Source organism: Gossypium hirsutum, chromosome A12, assembly GCF_007990345.1.
Source record: "Gossypium hirsutum isolate 1008001.06 chromosome A12, Gossypium_hirsutum_v2.1, whole genome shotgun sequence".
NCBI lineage: Eukaryota > Viridiplantae > Streptophyta > Magnoliopsida > Malvales > Malvaceae > Gossypium > Gossypium hirsutum.
The window spans coordinates 93,050,177-93,065,846 of record NC_053435.1 but is presented as its reverse complement, the minus strand read 5'-3'; the positions used below and the strand labels follow the sequence as shown (position 1 = coordinate 93,065,846).

General features: G+C 33.6%; 2 protein-coding genes across 2 annotated transcripts; one reads left to right on the top strand and one right to left on the bottom strand.

Annotated features, from left to right (window-relative positions):
• Nucleotides 1–3,474: 3,474 nt before the first annotated feature.
• On the top strand, nt 3,475–4,566 carry LOC107938745 (uncharacterized). Its single transcript, XM_016871979.2, has 2 exons — nt 3,475–4,038; nt 4,156–4,566. The coding sequence occupies exons 1-2, from the start codon at nt 3,960–3,962 to the stop codon at nt 4,419–4,421; spliced, it is 345 nt and encodes a 114-aa protein (XP_016727468.1). The 5' UTR covers nt 3,475–3,959; the 3' UTR covers nt 4,422–4,566.
• A 153-nt stretch (nt 4,567–4,719) lies between these two features.
• On the bottom strand, nt 4,720–11,375 carry LOC107938743 (tricalbin-3). The gene is made up of 9 exons (XM_016871978.2): nt 10,222–11,375; nt 9,679–9,920; nt 9,091–9,109; nt 8,202–8,410; nt 6,756–6,865; nt 6,543–6,641; nt 5,474–5,924; nt 5,258–5,392; nt 4,720–5,143 (listed from the first exon to the last, which is right to left on the bottom strand). Exons 1-8 carry the CDS (start codon nt 11,028–11,030, stop codon nt 5,304–5,306), a joined length of 2,028 nt encoding a protein of 675 aa, XP_016727467.1. The 5' UTR covers nt 11,031–11,375; the 3' UTR covers nt 4,720–5,143; nt 5,258–5,303.
• Between the last annotated feature and the right edge of the window lie 4,295 nt (nt 11,376–15,670).

Sequence of the window (15,670 nt, the reverse complement as noted above, 5' to 3'; positions counted from 1 at the left end):
CATAAATTGTATAAATTGAATTAGAGGATGAATAAAATATGGAATTAAAGTTTATTGAGTCTAGTTTCTTATAGAAGAAACAGTGTAAGCAATTGAACTGTAAATTATGAGATATAATGAATTTTGTGAGACAAGGTTAGAACGAATTCAGGTTCCCCTATTTTGACTTTGGAAAATCACCAAAAATTGGATAAATTAATTAGAGGCTCAAATTTATACGCTTAGAATCCTTAATGAGTCTATTTTCAATAGAAATCAATAGGAACATTATCTGAGTTCTGTACTGTGGTATAATTAATTTTTAGTGAAGAGAGGTCAGAACCGTAGGATAGTGAAACAGGGGAAAATTAAATGAATAAACTGTACTAATTGGATAAACCAAAAATTATAAAAATTTTATGGTGGAATGATATGTGAGTCTAGTTTCAGGGAAAATTTACGGATCTTAATTTCGAGCTCTGTAGCTCGAATTATAAATGATTGAGTGACTATGACTCGTGTGAACAGCTTGATGTGAGCATTAATAAGTAAATTGTGAAATTGTACTTACAAGAATGTTATATACATTAAGGATGTGGAATGGAGAGGAGGAGGAGAAAAAAAATGATATATGTTTATAAGAAAACAGTATGAGAATGATACATATCATGACATGTATATATATGACTAGTTTCAATATGATGCTTGTTGGGTATGAAGTTGGATTGAAATGTCTAAGGCAAGTATTTTATTCCGCGCATCTGAAATGTGGTATTTTATAAAGATATGATCTAGCTTTAAATATATATGCTTGATGATTAAGCTGAAAATATTTGGTAAGATGATAATCATGGTATAAAAGTATAAGTGGTACCATAATAGACAAGGTAAAATGAGTATGAGAGACACATGTATAATGACATACAAATGCTATGTTTGTAGTTTAATTGAGAATGTTTAATCATTAAATGAATACCATGTTATATGCTTTTGATTTTGTATAAGTGTGTAAGAGATTAAGGTCGACCAAGGCTTGGAAAATAGCTTAGATATTGACCACACAGGCAGAGACACGGCCGTGTGTCTCAGCCGTATATGGAACACGACTTTAGGACACGGGCGTGCGATGTGGCCGTGTGCCCCTAAATTGATGATGATGTCATAAACAGAAAGCTCCACGGACAAGGGACACGGGCGTGTCCCAAGCCACACAGGCGTGTGGAATCCACACGGGCGTGTGGGTACTGCTCACAAGTAAACTTTTTAAAAAAAATTAATTAAGCGAAAAATTTTACGAGAAATCAGTTGAGCTCCGACTTGATTTTAATGTTCATGTTGGGCTTCAAGGGCCTAAATAAAGGTCGTTATATATATATATGATCTCAGAAAGTGAATAGTAATGTTTTGATTAATCTGTAAATGTTCTGTATGTATTGGTAACACTCTGTAACCCTGTTTCGGCGATGGATACGGGTTAGGGGTATTACATCTTGAGCCTTATTGTTAGTCACATTTACCTTTCTTCACATTCACTGCCATTGTCTATCGTTGAGTTTAGTGTTATCGAATTTGTTTCAGTCTTCCTTTCTACCTTCTAATGCACCTTATTCACTTGTTTGCAATGTCTCATTTCTCTATCAAAAAATAGTGAATATGGATTAGTATTTGATAGCAAAAAATTATCAGTTTCAACTTTTCATTGGTTTTTGAAATAAAAAGATATGAGGAAGATTTATTTTAGCAATCAAATAGTCTCATATAGAATTATCTTTTGACATTTTGTTAATATTTATATTTATTTACACTTTGAAAAAAGTATTGAAAGGTATAAGATTAAAGACTTTATAAATGTAAAAGATTTCATGGCTAGTTAGTTAACCTTTTCGAAGAGTATTCATGGTAAGAGATTAGTCACTGTTGCTTGGGTGGATGCCCTAATTACAAAAACAAAACAAAAAAACAAAATTTTTGAATTATTTTTTAAAAGAATTGAAATTCATTAATTCATTCTATGAATGGGATCATACGATTCGAGAAAAAAAAACAACAAACACCTGTAATAGGGTGAGAAAGATAAGCTCTACCAACACAACAAAGACTTCATCTTCAACATTAGTAAAACATTATGACACAATGACAATTGGTTGTCACAATTCAAGCATGTCATATCTGAAGTAATTGCAATCACCTAATACGATAAGGAAATTAGCTCTGAGTGGTCCAAAGCGGTAGGCAAAAATCGCTAAAAGATTTGAGCATTCATTGAATTGGAGAGGATGACATCAAAACCATCCTTAAAACTTGCAAAAACAACGGAACATGCATAAACAAGATTAAAAAACATGCTACAAGAGCAAACAAAAACTTCAAGTAAAGACTTATTAAACAATAAAAAATAAATAAAATATATATAAAAAAATTGATTTTTCGTGTTGTCAAAGAGTTTAACAATGAAAATAGATGGCGAGTGCCTGATCGAATTGATCAGGTCATGTAGGAATAAGGTTCAAGTCTACCGGTCTGTTAGGATGTCTCAGCTGTATACATCACTGCACTTCCAATTGACACCTATCGTAATGATAAATGGCTCATCTCGCCCTGACCTTCTCTTGATTTCTCAAAACTTCTGTCACTCAATCCCCGCAATGACAGAGAACCCCTTGTCGTCTCGACTGTGTTACCGGAGGCTCTAGGGTAGTCGAAATAAGAGAGCACTCAAATAATAATGGGACTTCTACTTTTTCCGATGGCAACAAAAAACCTTCGTCTTATGTGGGCTTTTCTCAATATTTTATTGTTAAGTATAGTTATGATTTTTTAGTCTATTTGTCTATTCAGCAAATAAATGGAAGTTCCATCTATCAATATGTATGGTCTTAGACCATCAATAATGATTTTTCTTTCGAGTTTGGTTACTTTATTGATTCAAATACCTCTATTATGTCAATATTAATCACTACTATTGGAATTTTTATTCTTATTTATAGTGACAATTATGTCTCATGATGAAGGATATTTGAGATTTTTTGTTATATGAATTTGTTCGATACTTCAATGTTGAGATTAGTTACTAGTTCAAATTTGATACAAATTTATATTTTTTGGGAATTAGTTGGAATGTGTTATTATCTATAAATAGGTTTTTGGTTCATACGACCTGCTGCTACAACAAACCTTTATAAAAAAGTTTCGTAATTAATCAGATAAGCAATTTTAGTTTATCATTTATTATTCTAAAATTTTTCAAAATAAAAACAAATCAAGAACGAAAAAACCATCCATTTTCTAAATTGTCTATGACTAGTAGAGTTTCAACCACGACAGACAAAGTTGATTTATAGACCGGAAAGAAAGAAAGCTTATAGAGTCAAAAAGAAGAAAGAAAGAGAAGTTGGTAGGAAGGAGGGAGAATGGTAACCAACCAAAGATTGATACCATTCGTTGGCAAAAGAGAAGAAGGAAAGACGTGAAGAAAAAGAGAAGAAATTTTTAAAAATATTGAATAAATTTTAAGTTTAGGAAGAACTTAAATTCTAATAAATACATAAATAAATGCTTTGGCCCTTTAATCTTACAATATGAAACGGTAGGCAGATAAACAAAGCAGTTGGCGTCATCGTGAAAAAAGAAAATATGAATGCATGAATGTCAGCAGTTTCATGAATCATGTCGTCACTACGAAAACAAAATTTTATATCCAAAAATAAAAAGAAAAAAGAATTGTGAAAAGCAATCTTCTTTTAATGTGAAATGAAGAAACAGCCAAAAATAGAGTAACTGAGGGGAAGCGGCACAAACGAAAATCAGACTGGTGGATTGAAGCAATATGAGACGTTTGGCTCGGCCATCAAGAAACGTGTTAATGGATTTCGGTGCTGGGCGGCCGCAATTTTGCCTACTTATTCAAAATTTTCAACATTTCAGACTTGAAACCAATCCAGTGGAGCTTGACCCAAAGTTCATTTGGCGCTCAAAATACCATGCACTTTTGGCGGAAGGTGAGGAGGGTCTGGGTGTCTGTCTCCGACAGGCTTAAACCCCATAAACCCACTGTCAAAGGTCAGTTTAGTTCCATACTACATGATCATCAATCTCAATCCCTTTTTTGTTTTTTTCTTTTTTACTTGGAAATTGATTCTTGGTTTTTGAATGAACTGATGAAATAAAAATGAGTAGGTGGGAAAGATGGTGAAACCTGTAGTGGAAATGGTTTATTAAAGCTTCAAGATGATGTAAAGATGTGTGGATATGAAGACGTACAGGTGATGTGGGACTTACTGAATTCACCCGAAATCAAACAAATAGGTGCCGCAACAACCACGGTGGTGTCTAGCAGCAAACAATGGCCATCTTCTTGGACGGCTATCTCTTGGCATAACCAAGGAAATACTGCCTCGTCATCTTCATTTTGTTGGGTTAAATCCGGTATAGATAATAGTTAGAAATTATATACAAATTTTGTATATGATATTTTGTTCATACAACCACAGGAATGCCATATGCCAATACTCGTACCTTTTTCTTATTAAAACTGGCGGAAATTATAGTTTAAGAATGAAATAATACTGTGTTTTTTGTTTCTTTTAACATATAAAAAGAGTGGAAGTTCAATTGTAGTAGTGAACAAATGCTTTGATGTTGCGAACTCTGCCATCCCTCGAAACTCCACAACAAATAATTTGGTTATGATTTTCATCAAAAGAAATTTAATTACTGCCATGTAAATGCAACTGAAAAAAATCGTCAGAAACTAATGCACAATATATACGGATGCATGCTTGAAAAGAACCGGGTACAATATCAACCTTCATGACACTGCCTGGTTCTGCATTTTAGAGGCAAAAAAATAACTTAAGCCCAAGTAGTTCGACTCAGATCAAGGTTTCACTGCCCTCTATCCTTCCTTGCTTACGAAAAGAATAGGGTCATAAATTTTCACTCTCTTCTCTAATCTCATGACCCAAATCATGACATGTATACATAGCTTATCTGATATGGCTTGTACTTTCTACATCATAAAACCCAAAATTTTGCCTGCCGCCAATCGAACACTCTGCTAACAAACACGATTATGCATGCTGGTAAGTGTATAGTACAGGAATGAGAACTCCAGGTCTCCTTCCAAGCCATTATTGGATTTGCAAAATGATGGCTGGCTTTAAACCTGCCAATATACGGTTTAATGAATTAGCAGCCAGTGGCAACTCAAATGAGATGTAAAAATATATGAAAAGGCAACTGCGGGCAACTGTAATCACATTCGAAAGAGAATAATTACTTGATCAAGCAGAAGGACAAACTCCTAGCTAGCCCATCACGTGATATCAAGGGTTGAAGAAACTCGAGCCACCGATACTGAGTGCAATTAACACTGATACACTTGTAATCACAGCAAACCATAATAAGATTGATCCTGCAGAAGATAAATTATTGAGTGGATTCAAATATACACGATTGAAACTTAATCTTATATACAGAGATTTAAGTGTCACACCTCCAGATGATTCAGAACCCTTATCAGAATCCGATGGCAAAGATTCCCCATTAACACCACTAAATCTTGTTTTTAGAGATCCTGTTCTTGATATGTCATCAAAAGATTTGCTCCCAGGTTCGGACGATACTATGCCTTGAAATTCCTCACTAACAATCAAAGCTGCTAGAACATCCATAAAGGACTCCTTGTCTGTTTCATCTGTAAATTGCTTTACACCCTGCACATTTGTCACATTTAGTTCATCAGAATCAGATAATTCATCATCTGAAGCATCCGTATCAACAGATCCTGCCACAGTTGTGTCATCTTCTTCATCCTCAACATAAGCTTTATACGTTAACCGAAGTAATATTTCTCCGGCAGATCTCTTTCCAAACACTCCCCAAGCTCCTTGCAAGACAACAATCTGATCCGATGGAACAGTGTCCTTGAGAGTCCCAAGATCAACCTGAAAAGTATTGATGCATCAAATGAACATATTCATAGAAAAGGAGAAACCATTGACTGAAAATCATTGCAGTCTATCATCGATTAGTCTTCAAATAAAGCAAAATTTTATCATGGATTCATCCATATTTGAACTCAATCAAACAGGTAGCAGAAGCAGCAAGACATGGATATATACCCTATTGACCATCAACCTTCCTAGGCAAGGCACCGGTCTTCATATTCATACAATCTAAAGCTCTACCTAGAATAGTCTGTATGTTATGCAATACAGCAGTCTCAAACAGAAAAAATACTGCTGCTCATCAGAACAAATAGGTGGCAACTAGCATGTAAAAGACAGATCGTCTTGCCTATTGGTCAATAAGTGCCTTGAACAACTAGCTAGCCTTGTGTTACTGCACATAGCTGCCGGCGAGTCTCTCATCTCGACCAATCTTTGCCCTTTTCTAAAGGAACACACACATGTGTGAGTACAATCTAATCTTTAAAAATTATATACGCAACTATTGTATTTAAGCATCAAATCTCAAAGCTAGGTAACAATTCCCATATGAAAAGATGATTTTCAGCATATATTGTACAATTACATAAGTTGCTTTTACGAATAAAAACTCACCTCTCCTGTACCAATTGTCAAATCCAAGAACCCAAGGGAGTCCTTCACTTGGATGCATAGTTTTTCTTTTCTATGGTTTGCCACAAGTAAATGAAAATCCTGCCAAAATGCCAAAACAATTATCAATTAAAGAAATCTTACGGCTTTATTTTGTTCATCCATTTTGGAAGTTTTATTATAGATGATAGTATTCCCAATAAAAAGAGGCTAGACCTGATTCCAAATTGGCTCACCAGGAGGCCCAATAATAGTGGTTTGACTGTTCCTTTTACTGCGTATAACTTGATCCCCCAGGCTTAGAGTAACATATGGATCAGTTTTGCCTGACAAAAGAAGGGCGGTTATGAACACAGTGAATGAAAGTGAAGATATACATTCACATAAAGTATTCTACTAAGATATTCATATAAGTATCAGAAAACCTATGTATTTCATCCTCATGAGTTATGCCCTATCTCAAATTGCATGTTAGGCAACAATGACAAGTAATTTACCTCTCTGTAGTTCATACTTATCAGTTTACTCTGTCTTACCAATGTCGCTAAGTAACACAAGTAAAGGGTGGATTATTTGAACCTTGAGAGAAAGTTTGGGACATTATTCAGGTTGTGTTCCAAATGTAGGTAAAAAGAAAGATTCAAAAAGAGGGACCTTGTGTCTCAAGAGAAAGACATTGCAAAGCAAGAGAAGAGAGAAAGAGGTAAATAAACAAATCCTAAAAGATTTAAGTGGGGCACACTGACAGTCTTAAAAGGCAGTGACCAGCTTAAGTACAATAATGACATGCTGAAGTTCATTAAGGCAGTCTTCGCTCTTTGGTGCTATCCTCCAACTTCCCATTCTTGCTACAAAATTCAGGGTCAGGCTAGCTAAGATCAGCATGGCAGTGGATACACACACAAATACACAAAAAACAGATGGTCACAATTTGTCTTTTACGCCTTTGCTTTTCTTGATTATTTCTATAGTACAAGTCATGGCTAAGCAGAAGCAAACTAAAAAAGGTATAGCCATACACACACACACATATTTATACAAGCTTCCATCCACATTTTGAGCAACCTGTAAAGTGTTGCACGACTATTATAAACTTAGCTCTTCAAGGACACTGGAAAGTACACAACCCTCAGCCTACATCCCTAATTTTTAGACAACTGTGTGTTAGTACCCATAACCTATTTCAGGCTCATATCTCAGCATCTCAAATTACCAATATTTTGAAGAGTCGGATACTAAGATCCTTATCGTAGACAACACCCATGCCTGAGCTCGAGCAACATAAGATTTACATGCACAGATATCTGTACTTTCCATTAAGTCAAGGGTTAAATGGAAAATTCATAACCTTAAACAGCCTAGTCACTTTTGAACAATTTTCAAAACAGAGAGCTTTGCAGACGTGTTGTATTAGAAGTGTCTGATTCAGCAATTAAAGAAAAGCTCTCAACACATGATAAGCAGTCAGTGACAGAGCGGACATTTTTCCACTGCTTACAGCAGCTTAAACCAAATGTTGACCCAGGCCTACTAAGAATGAAAATAGAACATTAAAGATACATCATAGGAAGTCAAAAGTAAAAACATATAGAAAGTAATCATTTCCCCTTCAAAATCAGAAAAATAAATCTTCTCGGCACTTAAATGAAAAATGGTTCTTACCATAAAAAACATAAAACAATTTCCTGGCATCTACAAGAGTCACGGATAGTTCTCCAACAAAATCCTTGTTCTTCTCTTCTTGAATTTCTCCTGATTTCAAACCATTTGCAACAGGGCCAACTGCTTTCCCATTTTGGAAATCCAGAACAATCTTCTTTGGGCGGACAAATAATCGAGGCAAATCCACAGTGAGCAGTTTTCTCAAAAACCTGAATACAAATGTAGTCAAACACCATATGAATAAAATATTAGAAGAACGAGATACACAGAAAGCTGTCAAAGCCATCTTTGTGTAAAAAGTAAAAGGTGAATTATGATAAAGCTTTCAGCTAATATGGGTGTTTAGTATGACGATACATGGGCTAAGTTGAATGCTTTTGTCAAAAGTGGGAGGGGAAAAACAACGAGGAGATGGCAAACACTACCAGATACAACTTATCTACTAACGATTAGTCCTAAATATGTACTTAAATTGATACAGAGTGAGCTGTACAACCGGATCAAGCTTACATAAAATATTAATTTTAACTAAAATCAAATTAGTAGGTTTTAGTTTCAGATAAATTCTTCCATTTGACTATATATAGTTCAGAGATATTCTTGAAACCTACATCAAAAGCTTGGGAAATTGTAGCGAACCAGTAAGATGTTTTGTAAAGTAATGTCTTCAATGCTGTGAAGGGAAGGGGATTATGACAATAGTTCAAACCAGAAAGGTTCTTATAGAATATGTTCCCGACAACTATGTTAATCTAAAATAATACCATTAGTAAGGTAAGAAAGTCTGTAGTCCTTCGGACTAGTATGGAAAAAATTTTAAAAAAAAAAAAGAATCATAGATCAGTAAGCTTGCATAAATTACAGAAACTGTAAAAAAGTTTGCACTTACATTGAAAGAACTGGAATTGCTGGTATAGTCCGGCGCATGCAGAAAAGAAGAGAAAAAGAAATATCCATCAGTATCTTTGATGCCAATTGAAGAACAATTCCTATTAATTTTTTCTATTTGAAGATGAGGGAATCGAACGCAGTCATCTCCAAAGAAAGACAACTTCAATGAGGAAAATAAAATAAAAGGAATGTTTCTCTTGATTTCATAGTTATATAATCAAACTCCCATTAACTAAATTTCGCTACAGGAGAGTAGTATGCATTGTTTTCTTCTGTTGCCATCCAGTAAGAATTTCTTCTAACCCTTTAAACCAACTACTAAATTCACAGTTTCATAGGTAATGAGCATACTCAAGTTATTGGAGAAAGCCAAGTAATTTAAGCAATGCTCAGATAACCAATTACTTAAATACAAGAATTATCTTAACATACAGTGCAAGGGAGAGGGAAACTTTATACAACTTTTTCATTTTTAAACTGCATGACTAGTGGAGACAGAAAGAGACATCATACTTTCAATGACTGTGCTTAGAAGGAATTAAAGGACTAATATATTACCGAAAGATGTTAGCTTGTATTTACATACCCATTAAGTTAAACAAGCGAAATGGAGATAACTCAAACTTGATCTTCGGAAGCGAGACGAAAGCCCATGACACAGCTCCAACAAAAGGTTCTGTCAGTATCAATCGCAATTTAACCCAAAGTTCTCCATCAATGTCAAAATCTCGAATACCAACTGGCACAACAATTGGAATAATGCCAAATTTTAATGTTAACATCAACAACATGCGAGCACCACCAGTATAACGAAGCCCTATTTGATACCTACATAAAGTAAATGAAAGTTAGTCAAATGCACTCTCAACTTTATAAGTAGAACCTCTAAATATCCTCAAATAATAAAAAAATGGCACATTAAGCGACAAATTTAGCATCATAGTTTTATTGAAGCTCCAAGCAATATGAAAGCTACTTTATGTATCAAGAACACTTCAAACTTGATAATTAGAACTTTGTATATGAATAAACATAGGAATCAGCAATAATAGACAGTAAAAGTGCACTAATAACTATGCCAACAACAAAATACAAAGTGCTCGTAGTTTTGAAGTGGCAAAACACTCACTGCAAATCATTGACTCGCCGCGAAGTTCTACGCTCAACATTCCTAACAGACAAAGGCTCATCCCCTAAAGAAAACTGCTTAATTTCCACTCTCTGGACATAATCAGGTTTGTTAAGATTATCAATAACAGGTTGCAGTAACCCAATGATCCAATTCTCAATCCCACCTCTATAAACTTTCCATAACTTTCCCAACACCATATTAACCCATTCAACTGATTCTTTCCTCTGCAAATCCTTTTCCAAGAACAATGAAAAACTAGTCGGGACTTGGGGCCAAACCCCTCCTCCCATTCTAACAAGGTCACCATCTAAAGCCCCCAATTTGCCCCTCCTCCTCCTTGAAGTCCAGATTTTATCAAAAGCAACCCCAACAAAAAAGAAAAAAACAAATAATCCAACAATGTTACGGTTAATTGGAGGGGACGGGATTGGGTGGATAACACCTAGCTGAGTCCGTAATTTGCCAACAATGGGGTCTTGTTCGAAACTAGCGAAATTTGAACCCATTTGGATTGAAGATTCTTGACTTTCATTTTCCCTTTCCCTTTCCCCATCCACAAACTCACTTGAAAAGCCATTGGCTACAAGATTTCTAGCTACCCTTACATTAAGCCTGTTGGGATTTGGACTGGGAATTGCACAAGCAAGAAGACAATATTTCCGGTGTGGGATTAAGCGATTGATGAGCGGGGTCTTGTAATTCTTATTCCTAGTTGCGAAACAGAGGTTGGTTTTACAAGGGCAAAGAGGAAGAAGTAGAGGGAAGCTGAAACTGGAAGAAAAAGAAGAAGGTTTTAGAAAGATCATTTATTAAAGGTAAAGGGAGGAACGTATTCAACAAAGCCCCAGTAGAAAAGTGGGGATAACAACAGAAAACATAGTTGCTAATGGTAATAAAAAAACATGAAGGAAGTGGGAGAAGCGAATTGAAATGAAAGCAGGGGAATGAACAAGATATGGGGTTTTAATGCTTTTCGATTGGGGGGATTAACCGACCTTCAATTATATCTTATTATATTTGAAAAGGGAAATGGTTGAGATTTTGAAGTTGTGTGATGGACAGCAAATAGTGAATAGGAAAAGTAGCGGAAGTTGGGCAGAAATTTATTTTTGTGGCAATACCATGCCTTCACGTTTTGTTTGTGTCTCAATATTTTTCCTTTCTTTTTTAGGCCAAGGTCGGAGACTAAATATATATCAATTTTCCAATTTTTAATTTAAAGCATCAAATTATTATTAATTTTATATTTTAGTCACTTAACTTTAAAAAATTACAAAATATTTATATATATTGACCTAACATATCAATTGTCAAATTATCGATCTAAAGTTCACAAGTCAATTTTTAAATAATAAAAAACTTAACACTGCATTGATTTAAATAAAATGTTTTGAATAGTTTAATGAATTAAATGAAAATTTTTGAATAATTTATTGACTATTTTGTAACTTTTTAAAGTTAAGTGATCAAACTGTAAACTTAGCAATGGCTTAGTGACCTTAGTTATAGTTTATCCTAGATGTGCTCATGGGTCGAGTTGGGTCTAACCAAAATTTTAGGCTCGTTTGTTAGGCTCGGCCCGAAAAATGAGCTTAAAATTTTGCCTAAGCCCAACCCAGATAAACAAGCAAATAATTCTAAAATAGTAACAAAATTAACAATTAAACAAGAGTTATACAATAACAATAAAATAGTAGCAATATAATAGTTAAATTGTAGTAAAATAGTGAAAAAAAAAAAGAACAACAATAAAATAGCAAAAAAAGTAAAAAAAAAAACAATTTTTTCTTTGCATATTCGGGTCAGGCTAAGTTGGGCTTGTGTCCAAAAAGTCTTACCCAAGGCCCAGCATATGTTCTAAACGAGCATCTTTTTTTTTACCTAAACTCATTTTTAGAGCGTATATTTTTACTCATACCCTCTCACTTTTTAAACGGGCCTTTAGGTTAGGCCAACAAGTTTAGTTTACCCTTAAATTTTTTTTAACAATCTCATTATAGATTCTAATCATATTTGTTATTTTTTTACACAATACTTAAAACTACCCATAGCCCTACATCCTCTTATATTGACAATAATGTTGTGTCAATCGAACTAAGACTCAATTTATATAATTAAGAATTTTTTTTATATTTATAATAGTAATGTTTAATTATTGAACCCAAGAAAACAGTAATGTTAAAATATTAATTTGATGTAAAATAATATTTAATGTAATTGAAAATATGTTTTTACTTAAAACATATATTAATTGAAATAGTTTTTTTTTTTATCAATTGAACTGATATTTGACTAATTAAGATTCGATTTTTATATTATTTAAAAAAATTAATTTTATAAAATTATTGACAAATTTATCAATTTCCAATATAATCGATGAGTTTGACTTTTTATTTCATGAGGTATCACATTCACCCGCACTTCCGGTTCGAATCACGTTTTACTTGTGTTAATTTGTTTGTAAAGGAAAAAAGAAAAGTGGGTCAAGGTCGGAGGCCCGCGGTAGCACTTGCCAATGACGTGCCAATGTCATAATGTCTAAAAGGCATAATCGTATGATTGGCCCCTACACTGTAAGTTCATTCTAATCTAGTATTTTTATTTTTAAAATGTTCAATTTAATATTAGAGGTTTCATTCCGTTTATCAATGCGGTAACCAAATGGCATGAGGATGAATCTGCCACATCATTCTTATATTCAGATAATTTAAGGGACCAAAACACGATTATACCAAACTCATTTTAACCCAAAAAACAATGAAAATTCAAATCGGAAATAGAAAAGAAAAACATTATCAACGTCAGGGGACTCTAGAATCATCAATCTTCGTCCTTCACCATCTCTTTAGAAAATTATGTGTAGGCGTGCCTTCATTTTTATATTAAAATTGATAACATTCGATTTCAATCAATATCATCTTCATCACCTTAATCATCACCAAACTCGACGCCTACAAAATTTCAATCATTCTCAAACACAATAGGCAATCTTATACCTTTATCAAACAAAGAAAATGGAGATGATACGGTTTAGGTTTCATGAATCTCGTGCTTAGGATGAGATTGTGTGGAATTGAATCATGAGAATTTTTTTTTTTGTAAGTTTCTCTTTTCCTTTCCAGAGTCGAGAAAAGTTTCTTTTCTTATGTGTTATTATTATTGACTCATGATTGGAATGAGATTATGGGTTAAGATATTATAGTAATTAAATGTGTGAAATATGGATTATTGTGAGGGTGGCTATTGGTTGATAGTGTGGTGATGATAAAGTCAGGGGCGCCAAGGGGTTGGCAAAGGGCCCAGTTCCTCTAAAATAAAAATTTTGACCTTTAATCTTTTTATAATTTTAAAAATTTTAAATTAATATATGATAAAATTATACTTTGCCCCCTTAAAGAATGAGAAAAAATTGATTTAATCATTTAAAAGTTATAAAGATATAGGCTATTAAAATTGTGAAATTTCACTTTTGCTATCGTAAAAATATACAACTTTATTCCAGCCGCCCCTCAAAAAATTTTCCGACTCCGCCCTTGGATGAAGTTATGGGTTGATGATGGCAAGTGGTAGCATTAAAGAGGTGATGAAGTTAGTCAAAAGTTAATGGTGTACCATTTGCCACCTGCTGATTAATTAGTATGTTATGTCATCAAAATTTATAATAGTGTTACGACCAGATATCATATTGATAAACAAAACTAAAATTCAAGTATCAAATTGAACATTTTGAAAGTAGAAGTATTTGTTTAGGTAATTTTTGAAGTAGCTGTCGAAGTGTTAACTGTAGTGGCCCCTATGGCTGTCACCAACCCTATTACCTGTCATATTTAGGAGGAATTATTTTATGGACCCTTCCCACCACATCATCCATGGCCTTTTTCCAATTATTTAATGACATTTCAACAATTTTTCCATATCATTGATATATAATTTTGGTAATTCTTTTACCCCAAATATAAATTTCCTACATTCTAACTGTATTAAACAGTAGCATAAAGAAGTAGGGTCAACCCTACAAAGACTAAGATTCCTAATATCATTTTTAGCGTGACTAGATTCTAAAATCGTGACAGCTGTCGTGCCCACGACTTGTAACGTATTGAGCTAAAAATAAATCAAAAGCGGGTTTTAGTTGATTAAGGTTAAAAAATATAAAAATGAACAGATTGAAATAATATTTGAATTATAATTGCAAAATAAAATTAAATAATTGAATTGAATTAGGAAATCAAATATGTGAATTCTTAGTCTTAGACTCGGAATATTCCAGTCTCGAGTCGATTCTTGAAAGTGAATTTTTCCTTCCAAATGATAAGCTAGTTATAGCGACTAAGGATGCCTCAACTGCCAACTCTTCTTTGTGTAGTTGATTCCGGTATAACCTGCAAACCAACTCTTACCGACTATCTAACCACGTAACATGCGTCTATAATTTAAGATCTTAGTAGCCTTGCGATCTAGAAAAGTCCAACTCGAATTAACGACCTTAACCTCGTAGGTCATTTAAATCTGATCACTATCTCTCTTGGCAAAATTCAACTGGCATGCTCCCACTTGGACACGCCAATTTTTTTGCGGGAACTAGAATGCAGCAGACGACCGTCTCGTTTTCCCAACTGTATGCCAAACTACTGTAACACCCCTAACCCATATACGTCGCCGTATTAGGGTTACGAGGCATTACCGAACAAACACAACCATTATTATTATTATTTTTTACTATGTTTTAAACTTACTAATACAAACTAATTCATAATTTATTCTTGATGTAACCAATCAAGACATATAATCAAGTTTCAATCATACTAATTATCATTTATACAAATGGACTTATACTATGGTTGAATCATTTAAATCAATTACATTGAACATTCAACCTAGAATATATAAAACTAAGTTTAAACATAATGATCAAGCCATGTTTAACTAAACCGAATTTAAGCATAGGAAATAAACCATTAAAACATATTCGTTAATACCAAATTCAAAACAAAAAGAGATAAGCCATTTTCGCATGGCTCATATTCACATATCCCAAAAATTTAAACATATTAACTAGACTATACATGCCATAGGTTTGAGTTCAAAATATATAAAATACCAAAGACGGTCGATAATGTGATAGATTATGCTGATGATCCCCGAGCTCGTAACGAGTCTCCAAAATCTATAAGAATAGATAGACAAAGATAACCAAAGTAAGCTTTTATAGCTTAGTAAGTCTATAGCGTATATAAAAATACATATAAAAGAATCACATAATTATTTAAGTAAATTTATCGAAATCACAAATATCAAATATAATTACTAACCAAACATTTCTATATTAAGTCATTTTGTTTAAATCTAAAAGAATGTATATTTAACTAATATACATAAACGGACTAAGGTATATACATTATATGCATAAAATCAAATTACTAACATAATCATTATCTGCATATAC

Coding starts and splice junctions, on each gene's coding strand:
- LOC107938745 (XM_016871979.2), top strand. CDS start 3,960: ATGCACTTTTGGCGGAAGGTGAGGAGGGTCTGGGTGTCTGTCTCCGAC. Junction 4,039..4,155: donor CCATAAACCCACTGTCAAAG/GTCAGTTTAGTT, acceptor AAAAATGAGTAG/GTGGGAAAGATGGTGAAACC.
- LOC107938743 (XM_016871978.2), bottom strand. CDS start 11,030: ATGATCTTTCTAAAACCTTCTTCTTTTTCTTCCAGTTTCAGCTTCCCT. Junction 5,925..6,542: donor TGACAATTGGTACAGGAGAG/GTGAGTTTTTAT, acceptor AATACTTTTCAG/GTTGATCTTGGGACTCTCAA. Junction 5,393..5,473: donor GGGTTCTGAATCATCTGGAG/GTGTGACACTTA, acceptor TATCTTCTGCAG/GATCAATCTTATTATGGTTT.